The following is a 27,404-nucleotide window of genomic DNA, read 5'->3' as shown; positions in this document are numbered from 1 at the left end:
TGACAAATTCTTTATTGAAACAAAATTCACAATTTTATGTTATTTTATTCCATTGTGCAACATTTTTTGCTTGCCATTTATTACCCACTCAACTGACAAGAAGACAAAAGTATCAGTTGGTTATAGCTTTTCATGGATATTTTTTCCTCTATATTGATCAAATATAATTTTTGGACTCAGTTTCGTAGAAGAGAAATAGGAATGTATCTTTCCTTTCAGGAATTTTAGGTGAAAACCTGATACTGTTCATTCAAGCTTCCTCAAACTAGAATTTTCAAATCCTTTATCTTTGGTGTGTTAAAACTAGAGAAGTCATGTAATATATTTACCCTTTTGAACACCAAAAGACAACACATTTCTTTAAAAGGTGCTCTTGTTTACATTGCTGAGGGGGTAATGTATCTGTCATTGTGCTCATGGAAATTATAGGTTTAGAATACAGTCTGAAACATAATGAGAAAAATCAGAGCATTTGCCAGAATTTTTTAGAATGGCATTTGAAAAAAATAACATTTTTCTGTAAGGTTTGTTACACTTCAGTACTCTTAACAATAATTGTTTAGTTTTTATTTGGTTTCTTAAGCTTAGATAGTATATGGAGAAATAGTGATGGATATATGGGCTAATTATAAGGGGATATTTGGTATAATCATTAATAGTTTATTCCTTTTAATTAATGTCAAATGCACATGGGCCATATGATCCATAATTCAGTACCATTTTGAATGCCACGGAATGAAATCTTAACTGCATTTTTTCAGAGCTAACAGGAAATCATTTTCTAACCTAATGCTCTTTTTACTTCACTGTAATTAGGGGGAAAAAAATACAAACCCAGCTTAGAACAACAGCACCATCTAGGGGCCTCTCACCTAACTGCAAGCTCATCCAGTTAAACCACTGAAGAGTCTGCAGACCAGAGCTCAAATGGTAGAGGTCAAATGATTTTGCCTAAGGTCATACAGGTATTTCAGAGCCTAAAGTAAAATGTAGCGTAACTGATTCCCAATTCATTACTTTTTCAATTTTATATGGTAGAGTGATAGCATTTCTCTTTAGCACTTAAGTAGAATTGATCTGCTTTATTGGCCTATAAAATGTATGATTTCTTAGATATAATACTTATGATTAGAACTAGTAGCAGAGAATAAATCAAACTCTGAATTTATCTCTTTCAAGAAGAAAAGAAAATTCCTGCTCAGCTTCTTAGTTTTATATAGACAGATTGATGTTACTTAGAAACTCAAACACAAACTGATCCTTTTGGAGATTCCTTTTTCTATTTAATAGGAACTATTTGAATGCTTGAAACATCGGATCTTGAAAAGGTATGTCTATAGGGCTGTGCTGTTAGTAACAGCAGAACAATACTAAGCTTAGGTTTTCATACACATGTAGAGCAAAATACTGTCTCAGTATTTTGGAGTCTATTAGATTAACTCAAGCAATGTTAAGCTAATAAATTTGTATTTCAGAGTCTGGGACACAGTCTGGGTTTTCAGAAAGGAATCTCAATTATATGTATACCATGGATTGTTTATCTTCAGATACTGCAAAATAATAACTCAGTGAAATATATTTTAGAAGCAGTAATGATTCAAACTTATAATTCAGAAAGGAGAATTACCTATGAGTCATCCATCTATCCTCTTTTAACAGAAATTGACTGACAGTCTTAATACCAAGATATTGGCCCCATAGTTAGGTCTTCTTTACAATTAAAAGGACCAGCTACCTTTATTTCTCCAATCATATCCCAGTTTTTTATTAGATAGAGCCCTGATTGAAAGGATGACTGAGGCCTGTCACACTGCTCACCAGGTCCCAAAGTGGCCAACACCTGAAGGGCAGAGTTGTTAACTTCCAAAGATCCTCAGAGCATGTGGCTCTTCAGTGTAGTACTATACCTAAGATTATTCTATCCTAGGGAGACAGTGGTGTGTTGTTTTTAGACATGTGAAATGCCAAGGCTATTAAACAATAAACATGCAGTGGTGAAAACACTTGCCCAACTCGTGCATATACAGAACACTCTTAAGGGAAGATGAATGTGAAGGATCAGGCGGAAGCCTGCATCTTTGCTGGTAAGAGGGACTTGATTGGGCTATGAGTTGTCCACTGCAGTGAGGGAGTTGGCAGGTCAGAGAGCAGCAGAAAGGCAATGGTGCATCTATCAGATGACCAAGGGGATGACTGCCCCTATGCAGGTGTGCCAGGCTGTTAATGCTGGATTTGGGGTGGATGGCCTCTGTCATATTGTTTGACAGGTACAAAGAGGGACTACTTTATAAAAGAGAATAAGAATAAGGATGAGACCACACAATCTGAGTCCCTCAGGGAAAATGAAAAGCAGGATCACATTCACAAATGGGACAGATCCTGTACACTGATGGTCTGCACAAAGCCTGCAGCCAAATCACTCAAGCTGGTGCCCAGACTGAGAAAGTAAGATGTCCTTCTTTAGGAGTTGGCAGTGAGGACCGCTACTGTCAGGCTCTAGACGGCAGTGGTACTAACCATGACCCCTGGAATGTTGGACATTATGATCGGATCTGGCCACGTGATTCCTGGGAGTGATGCCCAGGTCGCCGTGCAGAACCAGATGTGGAGCCAAGGTTCTCGATACCATGATTGCCAAGAAGCCCACGAAGAAAATGAAATGTATTGAGGCTTGGTTCCCAACCGGAGTAGGTACGAAGGGGTGAGTTCATCGTGTGGAAAGCATACCCCCGAGTGGGGCAAACAGAAGTCCTTGACCTAAAGGCTAGGCCCACATTTTTAAAATTAGGATGTAATTTGCATTAAATGCATAGATCTAAGAATACAATTCACTGAGTTTTGACAATCACATACACATATATCCATCAGTAAATCTATAGAACGCCTCCGTTACCCTAAGTAGTCCGTCATACCCCTTTCCAGTCAGTCACCACATCCTCACCTCCACTCCATCCCTCTACAGAGGCAATCACTGTTCTGGTTTCTATTACATAGATTCATTTTGCCTGTTCTTGAATTTCGTAAAGTTGGAATAACATTTTTTTTTCTGGCTTCTTTTGCTCAATGTATTTTTCAGATTTATCCATGCTGTTGTATAACAGTATTTCATTCCCTTTTGTTACTCAGTAGTATTTCATCATGTGAATATACCACAATTTATCCATTCTCCTGTTGGCTTTTTCCCCCAGTTTTTAGGTATTATGAATAAAGCTGGTATGAACAGTTAAACAAGTTTTTTTGTGCACATTTTATTTGTCTTGGATAAATACCTAGAAGTAAAATTGTTAAGTGGTAAAATAAGTATGTTATGTTTGATTTTCTTTAAAAAGCTCCCTCTTTTCCAAAATAGTTGTACCATTTTGCACTCCACTAGTGATGTTTGAGAACTCGTTACTCCACATCCTCACCAACATTTGGTTTTATCATTCTATTGGTATTGTTTCAGCCACTATAGTGTTATATTTTCTTTTGACCCAAAACAATTACAGTACTGCAAACAGACTAAGTTAATGACACCTGCAATAATTTCCCAACCTTGACCTCATGGTCTTTGCAAATGGAAGGTTTCACTTTTGCATTGCCTATCACAGCATTATGTCCAACAGAATCATCTATTGGTGTGACTGGATATTTGATAGTATTAAGGAGTTACTGCAATGTAGAGGAGTTTTAGTAAGATTTGTGTTTTTCTTTTTGAGGAATTTAGAGATACATGCTGAAATATTTATATTTTATATCTGAGATTTGCTTCAAAATAATTGGGAAGGAGAAAGTGTTTGACATTTTACCCAACTTGTAAGCTAAAAAGTTAGCCTGCCACACTTATTTAGATGCTGGCAAAAAAACATGAGACCTCTGGGTCAGAAACAAAGGACCTTATTACAGCAAAGCAAAAGACAGATCTCTGTGTTCATTTGTGTCAGCTTCCTATTTCCCCCAAATCCCAGAGATGATGCTAAGGGCGTCTCACAAAGTGGGTTGCATTACAGAACAGGAACACTTAAGATTTCCACTTTTATAAGGAGAAGCAAGCCAACTTTTTCCAGGGGGAGACACTACCTCATTCCTCAAAGTTGCTCATGGTACAAACACAACCCTGAGGAATGGCCCAGGTAAAAAGCAGAGAACTGTATTCTTGGCATACCCAACAAGAACATGCAGGAGCACTTGGGCTCTACAGCAGATTGCCTCTCACCATTCACTCTTCAGCCTGACATCTTGGCCAAAGTTGAATCTTTACACAAGTATGCTCTTCTCTCAGCCACTCTGATTAATGTAACCAACAGAGGTTAGGCTCTCAAAGAACACTTAATTAGGGGTATTGTCAGTTAAGACTTAAAAGCAGTGCATGAAGCCAACCTGTGGAACTGACTCGGTCAATTCTCTCCAGGGTCCCAGCCTTGGCAAACTCTTAAGTCCAATTGGGGAGCAGTCTAAATGGGCCAACTTTGGGCAGGAATCACAACCGTGGTGAATTCCAAAGCCAGGCTATTATTCATTTTGACATGTTGCAGGTGAGAATATCTGCTAATCTTTGTTGCCATTATTGTAATTAGAGGGGCAGTAGATGGGCCAAAAAGCAACACCTGTCCCCAGCTAAGAACCATCTCATGACCCATTTTCCCCCACATACAAACTTACAACCCAAAAGGGCAGTCACTTGGGACTTACTGCTAAACCTGATTTGGATTATCATCACACTGGTTAAGTCACATGGACAGTATCACTCAATAGCTGGAACTGCAGTTGCCATTATTAGCATTACCCAAGGCCATCAGACATCAGAGACATGTGACCAGCCACTCTTGTCATGTGAGTTTGTACACATTTGGGAGCTGCTACATATGGCTAAACATCGTGCAATTCAGAGGGCAGTTCTTCACAACTATCTGGCCTAAAGTAGTAGTACGAGGCTGAGAAACTGATCTAGGAACAAATTGTGCGTTGTTCCCCTTTCCTCCACTGTCACAAAATTGGTACCTGTAATTTCATCTGTACTTTCACCTAGACCTTTTCTCCTAATTATCACCCAGAAGGCAGCCAAGATACTTTTCTGGGATTTGCTGTGTTCTGGGACCAAACTACCTCACTCAGCACTCAGATGGGTAACACAGGAGGTGAGGGTAAGAGTCAAAACTTTTAAATACTCACCACCACCAGGTTATATGTGGATGGTAGAGAACCGTGAAATGCTCATTTCTGGATGGCCTTTGTGACAAGTGCCCTGATGTAAAGTCCAAGTGTTCTGGAAAACTAGTAGGACACGTTAATCTCAAGGGCTACAAGATGTTTTTGTAGTTGATGAGACTGGAAAACATGGTAACCTAAAAATGTTATCAACAGTACCAAGGCACCACATCACCCAGAGTTGGGCAAAGGTCCAGTGGTCAGTAGTTATTTTGTGTAATATGGCCTTGTTTACCTCAAGGGAAATGGGCCAACTTTGGGCAGGAATCCTAAGAAGTCTGGCATGCATGAGACAGACTTATTTCATGTGCACATCCCACCGTGGTAGACAAGTTGCCATTTGCAAGAGGCAATCAGTGGTGCAGGGGTGATCCACACCTTGTTTTTTCTAAGTTGTATCACGGTACTACATGCGTGACCCAGCCAGTCCAATCAGCAGCCATGATTTACATCCCTAAAAAGAGGTACCTTTAATCTGTGTGGATAGTCTTTCAAGTGGTGGACCAGGTAGCTAGAGCTTGGGCAACAGCAAAGGGAATAACCATTTTTTATCAAGAAGTACTGGCCAGATGTTAAGAGCACAGCCTTGAGTTTAGCCCCACTAAGCAGTGACCACGTTCACTTCAGTTCTGCACAGCTGCTGAGGTTGGAGCCACAGCAGCACACTGGATACCATAACCTTTTAACTTAGCCAAGCTGCCGGGGATTGAGACCCAGGTATTTGGGGGAATCTCTAAAGTCAGAGCCCCACTGAACCAGCAGCTATGCATAAGGTGATGGGGTAGGAGACAGTTTTCCACGTTTGTCACCAGTTTCATGCAAAAATCAAAAATACTCCAGAATATTTTACTTAACAGAAAGGCTTGCTTACTGAGGCATACATACTGTCTACTATAGTCAAAGCATCCAAGGAGTTGGGCCTCCCGTTAGGTGGTGGCAGATCAAAGAGTTTTTCCTTGACTGCTGGAGGGATTAAGCATTAAGTCTACCCAACACAGTCCCAAGAAGCTCTACTTGGTGAGCAGGCTCCTGAATTTTACACACCCGTTGGTGGAGTTTTGATAAAATCATACAAGGCCTATGCCAGGGCACAATGAACTATTTTACAGGTACTGGCAAGACAGCATTTGGATTAAAAAAAAACAGACTAAAAGCCAATGGGCTCTTCCTTTTCAGTCTAGCACAGTTCTTGCAGCACGGTCCTTGGCCATCAGCATCCTGGGAAAACTTATTAAAATGCAAATTCCCAGGACTCAACCCAGAAGTACTGAATTAAAACTCTGGGGGCAAGGCTAAGCAATGTTTTAATAAGCCTACGGATGGCTTAAGAACCATGTAATTAGAAGACTTCCTTTTGTTAATCAGCTTTAATACTCCCAGATCACTACCCTTTCTCAGCTACTCAGTAACTAAGAGCAATAGATAAAATGGATGGTATGAATAAAATCCATACACAGGTTAGAAAAGTTCACATTATCATCAATTCAGAATATGATTTCAGCAAGGTGTCAGAGTATTTTAAAAGAATGATTAGAAATGAAACATCACAAATAAGATTTTTTATTTGATACCTAAAGTCTGAATTTTAAACAGATTCTTGGACTGGTGGCTCATATCCATCAGCTCGTTCAACTTTAGCACCTGTCTCATCTCCAGTAGCTTTTCCAGAACTACTGCCTTCACCATGAAGCTCCATGAGTTTTCCCACTGAAATAAAAAAGAAATTGTTAATTTTATCTTGAAATAATGGTCTCCAAAATTAGTATGTAGATATGAACCCCCACCCTCCCAAAAGACATCATCTGGCCTCAAAACAAAATCCCAAATCATCTATTTGGCCATACAATTTTTTCTTTCAGGAGTCCTGTGATTTTTCACTTACATTCAAACTTGGGCTTCTTCAGCATTTTTACTTTTCTAACAAAGACATCATGCAGCGGATAAATAGATTGGCAAGCCTTTTCTATGTCTTTTCCAATGCTGTCTGGAATCCTGCAAACCAGTAATGACAGAAAAGAAGCCTACACATATAATACCCATTGCATTTAATTCACATTAAATCCTCAAGTAAGACAGTCTATTACTGCCCATGTACAGGCCAAGGTTAAATAAGTTAGTTATTAGGTAGCAAAGTTAGCATTTGAGCCTTCTGAGTCCAAGCCTTATGCCCTTTCCATTACACCCGCTTTGCCAACTGCATGGGAACATCAGAAGAATGGTAACAGTGTTATCACTGGACATCATCTGGGACCGAAACATTTTGTCATCACTTATTCCCATACAAGGATTATAGATAGTTGTCTATTCAGTGTATTTTCTAGTTAAGGCAAAAGCATTTCCTGTGTTTCAGCCTCATTCTACCTTACCAAGAGATAGCTTCATCAAAAAAAGGAAAAAAATCACCATTACTGAGCACTTCACATGCTGTTCATTTCAAGGAATGTAGGTGTCACAGGATTTAAACACAAGTCAGACTCCCCACTGTCTCACATGCTTTCCCTCATCTGAGGGATTATAAGAGATTCAGGACTGTATTGTCTGAGGGAAAGAAATACTTACAATTTATTGACCACTTCTTTCAAGTCATTTGTCTGCACTTCTCGGGTCATGATTTCCATCATCTTCTTCCGGATTTGGCGGACCTGTTGATGCTGAGCATAAGAGGTCTTCCGGATCTGATTATTGCGTTTTTTAGTAAAACCAACACAGAACAGACGAAGCAAATAACCATCGGTAGTCTTGACATCAACATGAGCTTCAATCATGGTCTAAATCAAAGAAAAAAAAAAAGATAGTCTCAAACATACCGGGATTTATTATCAGTTTTTAGCCCTCATATTCCAATATGAAAATACTGGAAGATCACATACTCATTATACATTATAAAGTATAATATAAATCACACACCTGATTTACAGAATTGTTTTTCTTAAACAAACCTACCAATAGTTACCCAAATCCTTACTATCCTTAGTTAAATACCAAGTCCTTTCTAATGTCTTCCCTTTTCTTCACTGGGTAACTTAACCACAGAAACTTATCCATTACTATCCTAACAGCACCCATCCCCACACTTTGCACATATACATACTTTTTCTTACAGCCTGCCCCTCCCCAAATTAACTGTCAACTCTACAAGAGGAAAATAGGTCAGAACGCTCTACAATATGGACATCTTACACCCACTCCATCTTTTAAAAGAATGTATTCTGAATTGGCGAAATAATGTTAACACAAAATGCATATATTTTTAAATGTCCTTTATGTTCCAAACTAAAGCCATGCTGAGGACTAAATAGTCTATATCATAGCTAAAAATATAAAACATCCATAGTCATGTTACTGCCTAAATTTAAACAGCGAAAACTATCTTTAGTAACAAAAAATGAACTGCCTTAGCATTTAAATTTTATAACTTAAAAAATACAATAGTTACAGCAAAGGGATCTTAAAATATTTCCAAAAAATACAACCATAAAACCTTAGAGGAATGTCAGATACAAACATTAACTGTATAATCAGTATCTAACATTTGGACCAAGACAGTTTTTCACCATTCATTCCCATAATCTAAATCATCCCAAAACTGGATGGCTAGCCACATACATCTGAACCAATGCAGCTATTTCCTGTATTAATACTCATGTTTACTAAATGTTTTTTATGTCAAGCTGACTAAGCATATTCATGTGGATCTTTTATTTCATTTTTATAACTATGAGATTATACTCTGACCTGTTTTACAGATGAAGAAAACAAGGCTTAACAGGATTTAAGTTTCCTGCCAAAGGGAAATGGAGCCAAAATTTCAACCTTGTATCAGAGGCTCTGCACCTCCTATTATGTTCTATTGCCAGAGGTAATCAAGACTGGCCCAATCCACTCTTTCACTATAAATATAAAATTCACGAGATTTTGAGGCCCAAAGATATTCTGAAGACAGGCAAAACTGAAAACCTGAACCCAGATGTTCCTCAACCAGTCACTAATCCATGCAGCAAAAAAACTTTGATAACCCATTATTAAATCTTGAATTGAAACAGATGAGGATCATGGCTTGCTCACTGCTGCTGCTCAAGTTCAAAACTGACAATCCCAGAGCCAGTGCTCAATAATGGCAAGGAAATATCAAGGATTTAAATGAAATCTAAACCTCAACTGCAGATGTGCTCCCTGCTGTCATCACACCATGACATCCCATCATGCAAACCCACAGCACCCTGCACTCTCACGAACAGAATTCTGTTCTCACCTGCCATTTTTTGACCATGGAGCACATTTTGTCACGGGTAAGATCCATGCCATGGAAATTAGTCAAGCAGTTTTTACCCTGAACATCCTCAGTAATCAGCTTGAATTTTCTAAATGCAACTTCATCATTCTGCAGATCAGCAAGACTCACTTCAAAAACACGACCCTTGAGGCCATCAGATGCAATTTCTATAAAATAAGAAAAAACTGTCTTAACAGCAAGAACCACATAAACAATCAAGCCACCAAAGACAATGTTCATGCATAAGGTTGAGCTTAGAATATTAATGGTAAATTGTAAAGACCTTGACTTTTGTTAACCAAGTCAAGTTAGACACCAGTGACCTATGACAGTGCTCATTAGCAGCTCAAAACTACCCATGGATGTTTACTAAGTAATTCTAAAAGCACCTCCTTGCTCCTATGAAGTGTACCAAAAACAAGCATCTCGATGGCCAAAACTGCAACCATGAGCTAACATTTCCTTAAAGTCTCCCACTGCAGATGTAGACGGAGATACATAGTGTTAGTTTAGGAAAAATACAAACCAAGAATAAGATACTCACTGGTTCCTTGAGTTCTTGTGACTAGTGTTTTTCCAATATTTCTTATATTGAACATGGCTGGTGCTTTCACATCGTACCAATCTTTCTTAGAAAATGGATCAACCCTGTATTTTTAAAAAGCGTTAAGTTTTATTGCTGATCACGTAGTTTTTTTTTTTTTTTAACTTTCCTCAGTCTAATGACTTTAAAGAGCTAACTGGCATGTAGACAAAAACTATTCCTCTCACGGTGAGGCGGGGGGGGGCGCACATAAATCTAGCTGTTACCACGATGTTTCACTGTACATACCGGATACTTTGATCAAAGCTATGCCCCCCACACACTCCCCGCCCCAAAGGTTCTTCTACAGGCAGCATGCCTCTAGTAACACGCCTGTCTTTTGGACTTTACAGATACGCGAAGACAATACCGGTAACCCCGGCTCAAGGTCCCACGCGTGCCTATTAGCAGCTCCCCGGCTCAATCCGACCCAAGTGCAGGAGGAACGCGGGGTCCTGGGTGGCTAAGAACAGTGTCTGTCTCAACTCCAGCTCCTGGCGTGACATCCATTATACGTGGAATTTACGAGGCCCGCGAGCCCACGATACGGAACACGTCGGTCCTGAGTGGCGACGGAATGCATCCCAGGACCGCGCACGAGGCCCAGGGAACCAGGGCATAAGCAGTAGGCTCGCCGCGACGCGGCACCCAGATCCGCCAAGCCGCGGTTCGGAGGGTACACCCCCGGCAGGGCCCGCGCAATCCAACTGGCATCCTCGCCATCCGGCCCGCGCCGCGATCCAGAACCCGCCCGCCGGCTCCAGCAGCACCCCAAAAAGCGGGAGACCACGACAGTCGCCACTTACACTTTCTTCTTGGCTCCCTTTTTGCCGCCTTTCGTAAGGCGCTTATTCTTACCAACCGCCATGGTGCTGCTCAGAGAGCCAGAAAGGCGGAAGTACAACTCGCGCGAGAATTTAGGAGTACGGGGTAGGCGCACCCGCTACGTGACCTTCCGGCCTTCGTTCTTCCGGCCTCAAGAAAGTCGCGGCAACAGAAAGAGGCTGCAGCCACGAGGAGCGCCCTCGCGTGTGAGGAGGCCGTGCAGCACGCCGCTGGTGGCTCCTGTGGCCTGGAAGTAGGTTTCCGTGGGAGGAGGCGCCCGCTCAGCGTTGCTCCAACCTGAATTTACCACCTCACTTTCAAACCTGTCTCTTCTCGAGAGCTTGGAATCTGGACTCCGAAAAGCAGATACGGGTTCAAATACTAGTTATTCAACAGTATTTAGCCTGTGACCTTCAGTTTTCTCCTTTTTAAAATGGAGACAGTAATAAAATCTACCTCAGGAGTGTTAGAAGGATTAAATCAGTATAGTTTTGGAGATGGTAGTAGTGTTCTGCCTGATACGGCTGCTGGGCAGTGCGGTATGTTCGCCTTGTGAACGAACATCCATCAAGCTGTACACTGATTTGTATACTTTCCTGTTTTCACATTCATATAAAGTTTAAAGAAAGTAACAGGTAGAATTAACTCTGCTGATTGTTTATCCGAGGGACTATGAATCCAGTGTTTCCAGATATTTTGATTTTTCAAGAAAAGCTGGACGTTTTTTGCATGTGAAATTTCTAATTTTTTCAATTTTTACAGCTAATCCAAAAAAATTTTTTTTTAATTGTAGGGGTTTGACAAAATACATCCTGGCTGGATGTGGCCCCTTAGCGTCAAGTTGCAGCCCCTGGGAAGCTGGCCCATGCAGGTTTGGTACTCAGCCAGTGGTATGTAGAGTTCACTTTTCTAACTTCCCTTCTGGCAAAAAAAAAAAAAAAAAACACAGCAAAACTTTGACCAAGCTAGAAACTGCCTGCCACTCACAGCCTTTAAATTCTATAATCCCTTCCAGTCCTTCTAGTCTCCATCCCCTACCTCCTACTACCCGCACCTTCTAAAACAATCGTCCTAAATCTCTGAAACTATCCTGAAATATTCAAATAATTCAATTAATTCAGTTGCTTATTAGATAAACTCAGAGTCCTTATTTCACTACAATATGAAGATACTTAACACTACTGAACTGTGTGCTTAAAAATGGTTAAGATGGTAAATTTTATGTTACATATTTTTTACCACAATCTAAAAAAGAAAAAAATCCAAGTCCTTAGCCAAGCCTACAAAAACTCTTATCTGACCCTCTCACTTAATCCCTTTTCATCCTTACCACATCTTACTCTTCACCAGGTATCCCAACTCCAGCCATCTAGAACTATTTAAAACTCCCTGGACTGAACAATTTTGTCTTCATTCCTTTTCTCTTATCAGCAGGCAAATACCTGTGCATTTCCAAGACAGCTCATCATCATTGCTTCTTTGAGTAAGGGATTGATTCCCCAGACAAACACGCTTTCCCTCAGACCTGCTCCCAGAAGACCTAGCACTATTTACCTGCTTAGTAACTATTAATTAAAACGTGTCCCTTTCTCACTGTAAGCAGAAGGGCACACAGTGCACCATCTCTTAGTACATAATATTTGTTGGGTTAACACATAAGACAACATCACTGTTGTTCCCAGAATTTGGACTTTGTGGATCAATCAGGATTTTCAAAATAATTTTGGGAACTAATAGGACTATAATTTTTAAATTTCATCAAGCTATGAAGCAAAAACAAAACAACTGCCATTTACTATCACCATCATTTTCTTTTAAAATTACATTTTGACCCCCCCAAATAAAAAGAATGTACCCTCTAAAAAGTCAGCCTTTTTATGTAAATAAACCAACTTTATGAAAAACAACATAAATCTTATTTTTCGTGTTTCATTGCAGACTGACAAAAACTAGTGACCAATGGAAATCAATGAGTCCTGCTAAATATAATGCTGAGTCTAATAAACATCTTTATTATTCTATACTTAAAGTAACCTAGACTAAATTTATTTCATAAGTGGCAGTTGGCTAGCTTAAAACTTACCCATTGGAAAAATGTTATAGACCCCCAGGCTACATACTTCAGAATTAAAAACCTAACTCGCCTTCTTCGTGATCTAATTTCTCGTTCTGCCTGTGTGTAAGAGCCTCAGGGGAGGCATTAATGAACTCAGTTGCATCTGGTTTATTCTAGAAACACTAGCACCTAAGGGATTTGTCAGAGGTACATATTCCAATCCTCAACTTGTTTCATAATAATAGCATCTTTTTAAAAAAAAGTATATCGCCTGACACTGTTATAGTAAATAGTTCAATCACCAGTTTTAGTTTAATTACATTGAATAACAGCACGTTGGCAGGGGGCAGCACAGGGTGTGAAACCAGATTTCTGGGTCTCGACCATACGAGAATTTCATAATTCAGATAGAATAAAACCGAACAGAAAAATGTCAGAACACATCAAACCTAGTAAGGTGTCAATACTGTTAATTTCCTTTTCATCTCTATTAAATCCATCCAATCATTTTTGAGTTTTGATTACTGTGTTTTTATTTCTAAAATATCCATTTAACTTTTGCAGTTTATGTCCCTTTGTAGTTTGTTATTCTTTGCAGGCATCTTCAATATAGATTTAAGCCCAGAGAGCATATTTGTTTTACAGTCACTGGATGACAGTTGTAGTATCTGAAGTCTCTGCCAGTCTGTTTCTATTGTCTATTTTTGCACTCTTCCTCCATAATGCAGTCTGGTTTCCTTGAGTTCCTAGTCATCTTTGAGTACTAACATTGTGTTTGAAGACTTGTTTGTGGGAATAATTTGATGCCTAGAATGAAGGTAAGTTCCTCCACAAAGGATGTACATGTCCTTCTGTGCAGGCATTTAGCTATGCTTTTGGGTTTAGGTTTCCTGGGCAACCCAGGAGTTTCAAATGCAGCTACAATTCCTTACAGAAGCTGTCAGCCTCTGGATTCAGCTTTTATCCTGAGGGTGTAGCCATAGAGTCACAGTTTATTGAGGGGAGAATCTTCTGTTAGACTTCACACCTGTGAACCCTGGGATTGGAGTTAAGTCATTATCACCCTTAGTGGCTATCCAAATAAATTTTTGGATTTTCTGGAACCAAGGAATACCTTTAGTATACCAAAAACAGCTTGACATTTGTTTATCTTCGTTATTCCTTTTTTTTTCTCCCTCTCATGTTTTGAACCAGTATTTGTTTACTAAAAATAGCACTTTTTAAAGTTGAAGTATAGCTGATATACAATATTATATTGGTTTCAAGTATACAACAAAATGGTTCAACAGTTACCCACATTATTAAATCCTTACGCAACTAGTGCAGTTGCTATCTGTCAACATAGAAAGATGTTACAGAACCATTGAGTATATTCCTCCATGCTGTATACCATCCCCGTGACTAACTTATAATATGATTGAGATTTGTGTGCCCCTTTATTCTCCTCACCAGCCCACCAACCCATCCCTCCACACCATGTAACCACCAGTCACCTCTCAGTTTCTCTGAGTCTATTACTATTTTAATCATTTTTGTTTTACTTTGTTTTGTAGATAACACAAAAAAGTAAAGTCGTATGGTATTGATCATTCAACATCTGACTTCTTTCACTTGGCATAATACCATCTAGGTCCACCCATGTTGTGGCAAATGACAGGATTTCTTTCTTTTGTGGCTGAATATATTCCATTGTGTATATGTACCACATTTTCTGTATCCATTCATCTATTGATAGATACTTTGGTTGCTTCCATATCATGGCTATTGCAAATAATGCAGTAAACATAGAGGTACATATATCTTTTTGAATCAGGGACTTTGTTTTCTTTAGGTAAATTCCTAGACATGAATTACTGGGTCATATGGTATTTCTACACTTAGTTTTTTGAAGAACCTCCATACTGCTCCCCATGGTGGCTGCATCAATTTACATTCCCACCAAGAGTGTAGGAGGGCTCCCTTTTCTCCACATCATCATCAACACTTGTCATTTCTACTCTTTGAATAATGGCCATTCTGACTGGTGTGAGGTGATATCTCATTGTGGTTTTGATTTGCATTTCCGTGGTGATTAGTGATGTAGAGCATCTTTTCATATGCCTGTTGACCATCTGTATTTCTTCTTTACAAAAATGTATGTTCAGGTCCTCTGCCCATTTTTGAATTGGGTTATTTGTTTTTTGGGGGGTTGATTTGTATGAGTTCTTTATATATTTTAAATGGCAACCCCTAACCGGATAAATATATTCCCCCATACTGTAGATAGTCTCTTTTATTCTTGAGGGTGTTCTTTGCTATACAGAAACTTTTTAGTTTGATGTAGCCCCACTTGTTCATTTTTTATTTTGTTTCCCTTGCCTGAGGAGATGTGTCCAGGAAAAAATTGCTTATGACAACATGCAAAAAATTTTTGCCTATGTTTTCTTCTAAGAGTTTTATGGTTTTAGGTCTTATATTTAGGTCTTTAATCCATTTTGAGTTTACTTTTGTGTATGGAGTTAGACAATAATCCAGTTTCATTCTCGTACATGCAGCTTTCCAGTTTTGCCAACACCATTTGTTGAAGAGGCTTTCTTTTCCCATTGTATATCTTTGGCTCCTATATCATATATTAATTGGCCATATATGTGTGGGTTTATATCTGGGATCTGTATTCTGTTCCTTGAGTCTATGGGTCTGTTCTTGTGCCAGTACCAAATTGTTTTGATTACTGTGGCTTTGTAGTAGAGCTTAAAGTTAGGGGGCATAATCCCCCCAGCTTTATTGTTCCTTCTCAGGATTGCTTTGGCTATTTGGGGTCTTTTATAGTTCCATATGAACTTTGGAACTATTCTAGTTCATGAAGAATGCTGTTGGTATTTTGATAGGGATTGCATTGAATCTGTAGATTGCTTTAGGCAGGATGGCTAAATATGGACAATATTAATTCTTCCTATCCATGAGCATGGGATACATTTCCATTTATTGGTGTCTTCTTTAATTTCTCTCATGAGTGTCTTACAGTTTTCCAAGTGTAAGTCTTTCACCTTCTAGGTTAGGTTTATTCTTAGGCATTTTATTCTTTTTGATGTAATTGTAAATGCATTTGTTTTCCTGATTTCTCTTTCTGCTAGTTCATTGTTAGTATATAGGAATACAATAGATTTTTATGTATTAATTTTGTATCCTGCAGCTTTGCTGAATTCAGTTATTCTAGTAGTTTTTTGATAGAGTCTTTAGGGTTTTCTATGTACAATATCATGTCATCTGCAAACAGTGACAGTATAACTTCTTCCTTATCAATCTGGATGCCTTTTACCTCTTTGTGTTGTCTGATTGCCATGGCTAGGACCTCCAGTATTATGTTTAATAAAAGTGCTGAGAGTGGACATCCATGTTTTCTTCCCAATCTTAGGGGAAAAGCATTCAGCTTTTCACCATTAAGTATGATGTTGGCTGTGGTTTTGTTGTATATGGCCTTTAGTATGTTCAGGTGCTTGCCCTCAATATCCATTTTGTTGAGAGATTTTATCATGAATAGATACTGAATTTTATCGAATGCTTTTTCAGCATCTATTGAGATGATCATGTGATTTTTGTCCTTTTTGTTGGTATGGTGTATGATGTTGATTGATTTCAAATATTGTACCATACTTGCATCCCTGAAATAAATCCCATCTGGTCATGATGGATGATCTTTTTGATGTTTTTTTTAATTTGGTTAGGCTAATATTCTGATGAGTATTTTTGTGTCTATATTCATCAGGGATATTGGTCTTTAATTTTCTTTTTTTGTAGTATCTTTGTCTGGTTTTGGCATTAGAGTGACAATGGCCTCATAGAATGAGTTTGAAAGTATTCCCTCCTCTTCTATTTTTTGGAAAACTTTAAAGAGGATGGGTGTTAGCTCTCCTTTAAATGTTTGATAAAATTAAGCCATGAGACAATCTGCACCAGGGGTTTTGGTCTTAGGTAGTTTTTGATTACCAATTCAATTTCATTGCTGGTAATTGGTCTGTTCAGATTTTCTGTTTCTTCCTGGGTCAGTCTTTGAAGGTTTTATTTTTCTAGAAAGTTGTCCATTTCTTCTAGGTTATCCAATGTTTTGGCATATGATTTTTCATAGTATTCTCTAATAATTCTTTGTATTTCTGTGGTGTCCATGGTGATTTTTCCTTTTTCACTTCTGAGTCTGCTTATGTGTGTAGACTCTCTTTTCTTGATAAGTCTGGCTAGGGGTTTATCTATTTTGTTTATTTTCTCAAAGAACCAGCTCCTGGTTTCATTGAGTCTTTCTATTGTTTTATTCTTCTCAATTTTATTTATTTCTGCTTTGATCTTTACTAGGTCTCTCCTTCTACTGACTCTGGGCCTCATTTGTTCTTGTTATTTTAGTTTCACTAATTGTGAGTTTAGACTGTTCATTTGCAATTGTTTTTATTTCTTGAGGTAAGCCTGTATTCCTATATTGTTTCCTTTTAGAACTGCTTTTACCTCATCTCAGAGATTTTGGGCTGTTGAGTTGTTGTTTGCATTTGTCTCCATATATTGCTTGATCCCTGTTTTAATTTGGTCATTGATCCATTGATTATTTAAGAGCCTCCATGTGTTTATGGGCTTTTTTGTTTTCCTTGCATAATTAATTTCTAGTTTCATACCTTTGTGGTCTGAAAGTCTGGTTGCACAATTTCAATCTTTTTAATTTATTGAGGCTCTTTTTATGGCTTAGTATGTGATCTATTCAGGAAAATGTTCCATGTGTGCTTGAGAAGAATGTGTATCCTGCTGCTTTTGGGTGGAATTTTCTGTAGATGTCTGATAGGTCCATCTGTTCTAATGTGTTGTTCACTGCCTCTATCTCCTTACTTATATTCTGTCTAATGGATCTGTCTTTTGGTGTGAGTGTTGTGTTAAAGTCTCCTAAAGTGAATGTGCTGCATTCTCTTTCCCGCTTTAATTCTGTTAGTATTTGTTTCACATATTTAGGTACTCCTATGTTGGGTGTACAGATATTTATAATGTTTATATTCAAAGGTTCAAGGATAGTTTCCTTACTATCTAACAGTCTATCTTAAATCACTTATTACTCTATTTCAAACAAAATATAAAGGTTTTTTTCCCTCTGCTTCTTATTCTTCTTCCTCCTCCACTCTTTATGTATTAGATGTCATATTCTATACCCTTTGTGTATCTCTTGACTAACTTTCTGAGTAGTTGATTTAAATTTGTATTTGCTTAGTAATTAATTCACCTACTCTCTTTACTGTGGATTTATTTTTGCTGGTAACAGCTATTTAGCCTTAGGGGCATTTCCATCTAGAGCAGTCTCTTTAAGAGATCTTTTGGAAATGGTTTGGTGGTAGTGAATTCTCTCAACTTTAGCTTATCTGGAAATTGCTTAATCCTTGCTTCAAATTTAAATGATAATCTTGCTGGGTATTCTTGGGGAGAGGCCCTTCTGTTTCATTAAATGTGTCATGCCACTCCCTTCTGGCCTGTAAGGTTTCTGCTGAGAAGTCTGCGGATAGCCTGGTTGAGTTTCCTTTATAAGTGATCTTTTTTCTCTCTCTGACAGCTTTCAGTACTCTCTCCTTGTCCTTTATCTTTGCCATTTTAATTATTATATGTTGTCTTCCTAGGGTTCCTTTTGTTGGATGATCTCTGCTCTTCCATGCCCTGAGTGTCTATTTCCTTCCTCAAATTGGGGAAGTTTTCAACAATTATTTCCTCAAAGAGATTTTCTATCCCTTTGTCTCTCTCTTCTTCTCTGGTACCCCTATAATATGAATGTTGTTCCATTTGGATCGATCACACAGCTCTCTTATTATTTTTTCATTCCTACAGATCCTTTTTTCACTCTGTTCCTCAGCTTCTTTGTTTTCCTGTTCTGTAATTTCTATTTCATTTACTGTCTCCTCTACCTCATCTAATCTACTTTTAAATCCCTCCATTGTATGTTTCATTTCAGATCCTGTATTCTTCAGCTCTGAATGGCTTTTTTTGAGTATTTCTATCTCTTTGTTGAAGTCCTCCTGAGATCTTAAATACTTTTCTGTAAATCCATGAGCATGTTTATGACTTTTATTTTGAAATCTTTATCAATAAAATAGGTGATTTCAGGTTCACTAAACCCTCTTTCTGGTGTTTTTTCTTGAATTTTTGATTGGACAAAATTCCTCTGACTTCATTTTTTTTTTTAGTGTTTCTATCTGATAATAGATTTGTGTAGGAGGCGTCCTCTAGTGTCCAGAAGCTCAATTTCCTGTGCGGGATCCACAGCTGTTGACATGCAGTGGATGTGGCACCTGGCTGCTTTGCTCAGTGTTGTGATTTCAGGTGGCCTGTGTGCGTTGTCATCTGAACGGGGGAGCTGGAGAACACTCTCTGGAGTGGCTGTAGGTGGAGCCACTCTTCCTCCAGCCTGCCACCATGGCAGGGGCACATACAGCCAGACCAGCTCCTGCCAGCAGGAAAGAGCTCCTGGAACTTACTCTTGCACACAGCTTCCCAGATGACCCCAAATAGGCCTGAGTACACTGAGGGTTTTCCCCCTGCCTACCTGGGAGTAAAGTTTGATTTCACTGCTGGCCAGCAGGCCATGCTACCGTGAGAGGTCTCCAGGCTGTGTTGTCAATTAGAGGGATGGAGTGTGTGAAGTTCCTGAGGGCTCCCAACCTGGTGGGCTGATGGCAGGCTGGCGGAGCATTGTCCACCTGAACTTTCTCCTAAACAGAGAGCGCTGTGCAATACTTGACCCTCTGGCACTCCTCTCACTGCCTGGATGTATTTCTAAGTGCCTTCTCTGCTTTCTTTCTCAGGGGGACCAGTAGAGTGTGCCTGTTCTCCATAGGCAGCTGGGATCTCAGCATCCCTGACTGTTCTGCCCATCTTTCTTGCCCAGCCCCACCAAGCACCAGGGCATCGTGCAATGTGGGCTCATTGCTCCTGGAGCAGGTCTCAAGGGCCAGGTGTGCAGAGGCCCTGGGCTTCTACTCCCTCCCTGCTCAGTTCCTCTTCCTCCTGCCTGTGGGCTGGAATTGAAGAAGGGCTTGGGTCCCTCCAAATCATGGCTCTGCGTCTTTTCCCTTTTCTGTTGGGTCTTCTCTTCTTCCCCAGATGTAGGTGGTCAGTTCTGCAGTCTTCAGGTTGGTTTCAGGCCTTGTTGTACTTGCTGTATTTTCATGGCCTTCTGACACTGCTATCTTTCTTTCCTGTGTCCTGTTTTTTGTTTTTATATTCCACAAATAAGTGAAATCATATTGTACTTGTCTTTTTCCACATGGCTTATTTCACCGAGCATAATACCCTCTAGATCCATCTGTGTTGTTGCAAATGGCGGTGTGGATAAAATGAAAGTCCCTGTGGCCAGGATTCTCACATGGCCCTGGTTGGCTAGCTCACTACACATGTGTGGGCAATATATTGCTACTGAGTCTATATAAAGAGCTCTGCCCAGTGCTCTGTGTGACACGGTGGTGTGGCTGCAAGGCTGCAGGAGAGCAGAGGCTGGAGTGCTGGCAGCACTGAGGACAGAGGCCTAGAGGACGGCTGTGCAGGCAGAGAGACCCAGAGGATGGCCGTGCATTGCATGCAGAGAGGCCCAGAGGATAGCTATGTGAGCAGAATGGCCCAGAGGCAGACTGGCTTGCTGCATGCAGACTCGCTCTGAGTGAATGGGATTTTAGTTATTGACCTGCTGCCATGGAAATAAAACTGGGTATAACCCTTTCACCCCAAGAACATTTTGCTGTCATTTTCTTTGGTCACATTGAATCCATAACGAACTTGCCCAGGGCTGAAACCCTGGCAAGACAGGCAGGATTTCTCTTCTTTTTATAGCTGAATAATATTCTCTTGTATATATGTACCACATCTTCTTTATCCTTTCATCTATTGATGGACACCATCTGGCTCTTCTTGAGCTATACCCTTTTATAAGAACCTAGAAATCTAGTAAGTTAAATGTTTCTCTGAGTTCTGTGAGCTTATTTAACAAAAAAGAAAGGCACCTTTGGGACCTCAGATTTACAGCCTGTCAGAGGTACTAGTGATACAGGATTTGGGATTGGTGTCTGAAGGAGGACAGCGGTCTTGTACTACAGAGCCCTTCATCTGTGGGATTTGACTCCAAAAACTGCTTGTAGATGTGGGAAAGAGCCCCACACATGCTGGAATGGGTTCTAGAATTGTTTAACATCATTTCCTCCCAGTCTGTAAACACCTCCTGATCTTACTTCCTTTCCTTCTCAGCTGTAGCCCATGGTTGCTAATCTGAACAACATGTTTTCTCATTCAAACTATTTCCTTGCAGTTTATCCTTCTCCAACCCTGCCTGGAACACCCTAAGCCTAGTATGCAATCTACCTTCTGTGGTAGTACTTTTTTTCACTCTTCCCAGTATTTTCACTCTTCCCTGTGTCTATGACCTTGTGCAGTCCCCTCCCACACTCTCTCTTGTCTTGATCATATAACTTGCTCTAGTCAAGGGACATTAACAACTATAACTCAAGCAATAGCTTAAAACATATTGGCCCATATATGGTTTGCTCTCTTTCTGCTCTTTAGAACACTGAGTTCACTAAGAAGCCTGAGCTAGCCTGCTAGAGAATAAGAGTTCATTTGAAACAGAAATAAGCAGCCCCAGATGAGGTATCTCCAGAACAACCAGTCTACCAACAATCAGGTATTTGGGTAAAGCCATCCTAGACCATTTAGTTCAACTAAGCTGGCCCAGAACAGTACAACCACCCAGCTGACACATAGAATGATAAGAAAATAAACATGTTTATTGTGTTAAGTCACTAAGTGTTGGGAGAATTTGTTTTGCAGCAAAAGCTAACATGCATTTTCTCTGCCCTTATATTTACCCTTACTCTTCAGCATGATTAGAGAAAATCGTACATTTCAGACTGGAATTGCTAGAAATTAATAGTCCCACATATCAGTTGGGTCTTTGGGGCCCCTGTCTGTCCTTTTACCTTTCAGCTCCCTTTCCCCTGTCTCTCAATGTCTGACTATTCCAATTCCTCACCTCACTCCTCCCATTCCCAACTCAGTCCTTTCCCCTGTCATTTTTAGAATGACTTTGTTTTCTACTTCAGGTAATGTGGGGGCTTGTAGGCTACAGTAAGGACTCTGGATGTTTTTCTGTGTGGGCTGAGAAGCCATCGGAGGACTTGGGGCAGTGAAGTGACACTGGCTGCTGTGTGGAGAAGGCAGTGTAGTACAGTAAGAGTAGAATCAAGAAGAACTTAAAAGAGATGATGGTAGCTTGGTCTATGATGGAGAGGAGGAAGTAGAGAGGGAGCTTTGGAAACAGGATGCCATTCCCTGAGACTGAGAGGCAAATGAAATTCTCTGGAGTTGTTAGATTCAGTTGCCCTCGGGGAAGGATGCAATGCAAATTCTGGGTTATGTTTTGAAGATAGGAACCACAGAATTTGCTGATGAATTATTGTGGGGAGAAAAAGAATCATCACAGATAATCGCATTGTATAATTATGATTTGTTTCTTGATGCTTACCTACCACCTGCAGAGAAGGCAGACTCTGACCCAAATAATCTTTCATTGTATACTAGTCTTGAGTAAATGAGTGAATGATTCAGTCAATTAAAGGATGAATCCTGATTAGTATTTTTACTTACAGCAGATTACTCATTTTCTTTGGGAATATAGGTTTTCTCCTTGCTTTCCTATTGACAGAGTGAAAATAATACATAATAATGAGTTCTCATTGTAGAGGTATCTAGTTGGGATTGTTGAAATGCCTACCCCAGTCACCAGAATAGTTACAGGTCAACCAACAAGTATCAGGTGGCAATAAGATGAGAAGTTTTTGATAAAATGCAATCAAGTGTGTCACTAAGCACATTGTTTAGTTCAGCTGACCTTTTTTCCCCATAGTAAAACTTTGTTAAGGAAGTAGTAGGCTGATTTACACTCTGGCTTAAGCACCTTATCTTGTTGCCAGCTGGCACCTTTTACTGCACTACAGCAAAGGATCTTCTGGATTTCCTGAAAGCTGCAGAGTATTTTAGTGGGCATGCCAAAGAATTAAAAGTTTGGTAAATTTTGTAAAGTCCCAAGATAATCTTCAGAATTCTATAGAGGAGATAATGTATTTGAAAATTAGAAAATAAAGTTTTTGAAAGGACTTTAGAAAGTTTAAAGGCAGCAAGATGTAGTGGAAAGAACATGGATTTTGTAGTCAGGCCTGGTTTCAAATCACTGCTCTCTCACCACTATGTAACTTTACATTGTCTTTATTTTCTCACCAGTAAGTAGGAGTAATACCTACCTCCTGTGGTTATTGTAAGGTTCAAGTAAACACAACATATATCAGAAGCTTAGCGCAAGGTTTTGTATGTCGTAGGCACTCAGTAACTAGTAACTACCTGTTTCTCTCTCTCTCCAAAACAAAATCAGCTGCTAGTCACACCATGTCAATACCTCTCTATCCTTAACTTGTTAAATGTGAAGTGTTGTTCTTGTTGGAATAATTCCCCCTGCCTACCCCAGCCTGCATGTTTTGTTGTGGATGGTAAATACAAAGAAGAAACCTGTTCCAGGAAGCAAAGCAAGAGAATTGAGTAGGAAAGCTGAGATTAAATCTGTACACCGTGATATTAGTGTCACTACAAAAGTACAATAGCACCATCAAACTAGATTCCTTAGTACTATTGCTAGTACTAAGCAAAGCACGTGTCTAGGGGCCACTCACTTGTTTTCAATATCCACACACCCATTGTTGCTGTTTTGAGGTGGGGATCGAAATCACTTTCCTCAGCCTATGAGAGTATCATGTAGAAATTCCCCTCTGGTCAACAGCATTTCACAGAATGAAAATTGAGGGCTAGAATCTAGTATTGCCAGTGTTTGGCATCATCTAGATCTGGGTTCAGTTTTACCTTATCATTCAGTAGTTTGACTTCTGGAAAGTTTTTAATCTTTCTGAATTTTACTCCTTACACTGTTAGTTGGCAGTTCAGTTCAAGGCCACTGAGTTGCACAGCTCCAGGGGCCATCACTGACATTGATTGCACAGGGAGTTAAGCAATGACTTGTTTCAGAAGCCATAACAAAGACTTAAATAATAATGGCTTAAACAAGGTAGAAATTATTTCTTACTATGTGACTGTCCAGATAGACACAGTCCAGGGCTGATGCATAGGTTCCATAGTGTTGAGGATTTAGGTTTCAGTGGTTTCATCAGTTTTATTACTGTACCATCCATAATATGTTGCTCTTATCCACGTGATCCAAGATGAAAAGTCAAAATTTAGTCATCAGGAAGAGGAAAAGGCAAAGAGGAAGGCATGTTCCTTTCCTTACAGAATGCCATCCACAAGTTCCACACCCTTTGGCTCATATCACTTTGCTCTCCCTGCAGGAGAGGCTGGAAATGTAAACCTTAGCTATACAGACTTGTGGCTACCAGTAATTCTGTTACTTTCCAAGAATGGATATTTAGGAACAATTAGTCTCTGTCTGCCTTGCTTCTAAAGTTTTTGTGAAAATTAAAGACAAAGCATACTACCTGACACAGTTATAGGTGCTCAAAAAAGTTTTTCTTTGTTTTTTTACCATTCCCCTCACCTTTTTACCCAAAAAGGGAACTTATTTCCAGCAGCCACTCTTTAGCGATATATTTACATCAATAAGAATTTTATAGACTTCATTTTTGTTTCTTAACTAGCTAATCACAAAGTTCATCTCTGTATTAAAATGTGCAACACTGTAGTGATTGCATGGAAGGTGATGCAGAAAGTGGGAAAGGGAAGCACCAGAAAGGACATGTAATGTGCTGATTTTGAGCAGAATCTTGATTCACAGAACTGAGCAGGATAAAGGAGTGGTGATATACAAGTTTATGTAAGCAGTTCCGGAGACCCTCACATAGTCAAGGTCCAGATCTCTATGAGAATCACTTTGATCTGTTTCTTAGGGAATAAATCAGTGGTATGGAGAGTAAATCAGTGGCTTGATTTTGAATGGAATTTAGCCTGGGCTTGGGTGGAAATATTTTTGAGTAATAAGAGATACTGGTGGCCTCAAGGGTCAGAAATAGAGGAAGTTGGTTTTGACAAAATGGGAAGTAAATGAAGGATAATTTATTCATTCCTTTATGTATTTATTCATTCACTAGTGGTAGACACTATGAAATTGGGTGGGAAAATATGGTTTCTGCTCTCAAGAATCCAAGTATGTTAAAGAGATTAATGTAGGTCTATATACTTATACATTACCTAATCTATATGTGAATCCTACTCAGTGACACCTGTAAAATTGTACAGTAAAGCAACAATGTATATACTACCATAAAGTCTATGTATAGTCAAGTCAGATTACAAAGCCTTCAAAAACAATTGTCATGTTCCTTAAAGTTTTGACCAGAATAAATATTCACATACACATTTCTTACCCTCTGCTCCGGAGATCTGAATTGCAAATAGCATAAAGTCTCCTCTTAAATAGGATCTCTGCAAGGGTATTTATTGCAATAAGATTTTTATTTATAAATCAGATATTTATATATTCAATAGTATTATCTGGCTATATAGTGACCTTTATCCTTTCAGTACATTGTTGAGACCTTCTTAGAAACTGTGATACTATGTAATTTGAAATTAATTGACATAGCTTCAATCCCAGTTTCTCCACCAACTAGTCATATAATCATAGGCAAGTCAGTTAATCCCTCTTAGTATTAGGTCCCTATAAAATGGAGACGGTAATGCCTGCCCTATCTTCTCACAGGATTACTGCAATACTCTCAATAAAAGCAAAAGATACATAGAACAGTGATTTTCAGAAAACTGCTATATTTTCAGGCCTTGAGCATATACCAACATTCAGAGTGATATTTAAATTGCCACTTAACTTTTCTGAACTCCTTGGAAGTTATCTGAGACTGGATTTCTCTTTTTCTCTGCTAAACTACCACACAACCTCGTTTTCTATTTCTATTCCTGTTTATGCACTTTTCCTTCCCAATAATTGCTAAAATGAGAAGTGGTTTAAGCAATTTAAACCCCTCATAGTTATACTGAAAATACTGAGAAAACAGATAGAAGCTTTTGTATATTATATTATATATTATAATGCCCAACAATGCTGTAGGGTAGGGTTATTAAATGAGGAAACAAGAGTCAGTCATTTAGTGACTTCTCCCAAATCACACAGCTGTAAGTGTGGAACTAATATTCAAACCCAAGTTTGATCCCAGAGATTAACTTTTTTCCTCTAACAAATTTCCAGTTGATGTTGATTCTGCTGGTCTGGAGTCCATGTTTTAAAAACCACTGGGTAAGATTCTGCTGTATGTATCATCCAGTATCTATAATAATATGGTATTCAACATTAGGTTGGATGCCCAGGGTATACTGGCTAGGAAACAATTCAGTTACCTGTCTTGAAACTCCCTTTTGTGCATTAAAAATAAGAGGAACAGCAACAATGAAAAACCCACAAGATATATAGAAAACAAAAATTTTAATAGCAAGTGTAAATCCAATCCAATAACATTGCATATGAATGGATTAACCAATCAAATAAAAAAGCAGACATTGTCAGACTAGATTATTTCTAAAAAACATCCAACTGTATACTGTCTACAGGAAACACTTTAGATTCAGTTACAAATAGAAGGTAAAAGAATGGAAAAGGATGTATCATGCAAACAGCAAAAGAAAGCTAGAGTGACTGTACTAATATCAGACAAAGTAGACTTAAAGTCTATGAACAAAAAAATGTTATTAGATATAAAGAAGGATATTTCATAATGATGTCTGTCAGGAAGTTATAACAATTATAAATGTATATGCATCTAACAACAGATTATCAAAATACATCAAGCAAAAACTGAAAGAAGGGAGAAATAGTGCTATAGTAATAGCTGGAGACTTCAATCCTCCACTTTCAAAAATGGATAGAACAATTAGATAGAAGGGCAATAAGAAAACAAGACTTGAGCGATGCTATAAACCACCTAGATATAGTGGACATCTATAGAGCACTCCACTTAATAGTAAAACACACAATGTTCTCCAGTGCCTAGAGGAGATTCTACAGGATAGACTATATGCTAAGCCAAAACAAATATCAATACATTTAAGAGGAGAGAAATAATACAAAGTAAATTCTCCAACAAGAATGGAATGGAATTAGAAATCAATCACAGGAAGAATTTAGGGAAACTTGGCTAGGAAGAATTAATATCGTCAAAATGGCCATCCTGCCCAAAGCAATATACAGATTCGATGCAATCCCTATCAAATTACCAACAGCATTCTTCAATGAACTGGAACAAATAGTTCAAAAATTCATATGAAACCGCCAAAGACCCCGAATAGCCAAAGCAATCCTGAGAAGGAAGAATAAAGTGGGGGTATCTCACTCCCCAACTTCAAGCTCTACTACAAAGCCACAGTAATCAAGACAATTTGGTACTGGCACAAGAACAGACCCACAGAACAGTGGAACAGAATAGAGACTCCAGACA

At 39.0% G+C, this 27,404-nt stretch overlaps 1 protein-coding gene and 2 non-coding genes across 3 annotated transcripts; all 3 read right to left on the bottom strand.

Moving 5' to 3' along the window:
* Nucleotides 1–6,724: 6,724 nt before the first annotated feature.
* Nucleotides 6,725–11,005, bottom strand: RPS3A (ribosomal protein S3A). The gene is made up of 6 exons (XM_036887881.2): nt 10,850–11,005; nt 10,005–10,108; nt 9,440–9,627; nt 7,747–7,955; nt 7,070–7,179; nt 6,725–6,894 (listed from the first exon to the last, which is right to left on the bottom strand). Exons 1-6 carry the CDS (start codon nt 10,909–10,911, stop codon nt 6,773–6,775), a joined length of 795 nt encoding a protein of 264 aa, XP_036743776.1. The 5' UTR covers nt 10,912–11,005; the 3' UTR covers nt 6,725–6,772.
* Nucleotides 7,391–7,462, bottom strand: LOC118913761 (small nucleolar RNA SNORD73). The gene has a single exon (XR_005025325.1). It is a non-coding gene; the product is annotated as a small nucleolar RNA SNORD73 (small nucleolar RNA).
* Nucleotides 8,677–8,749, bottom strand: LOC118913762 (small nucleolar RNA SNORD73). The gene has a single exon (XR_005025326.1). It is a non-coding gene; the product is annotated as a small nucleolar RNA SNORD73 (small nucleolar RNA).
* Nucleotides 11,006–27,404: the final 16,399 nt, after the last annotated feature.

The sequence above is a fragment of the Manis pentadactyla genome, chromosome 1 (genome assembly GCF_030020395.1).
Source record: "Manis pentadactyla isolate mManPen7 chromosome 1, mManPen7.hap1, whole genome shotgun sequence".
Lineage (NCBI taxonomy): Eukaryota > Metazoa > Chordata > Mammalia > Pholidota > Manidae > Manis > Manis pentadactyla.
This window is presented reverse-complemented; position numbering and strand designations above follow the sequence as displayed.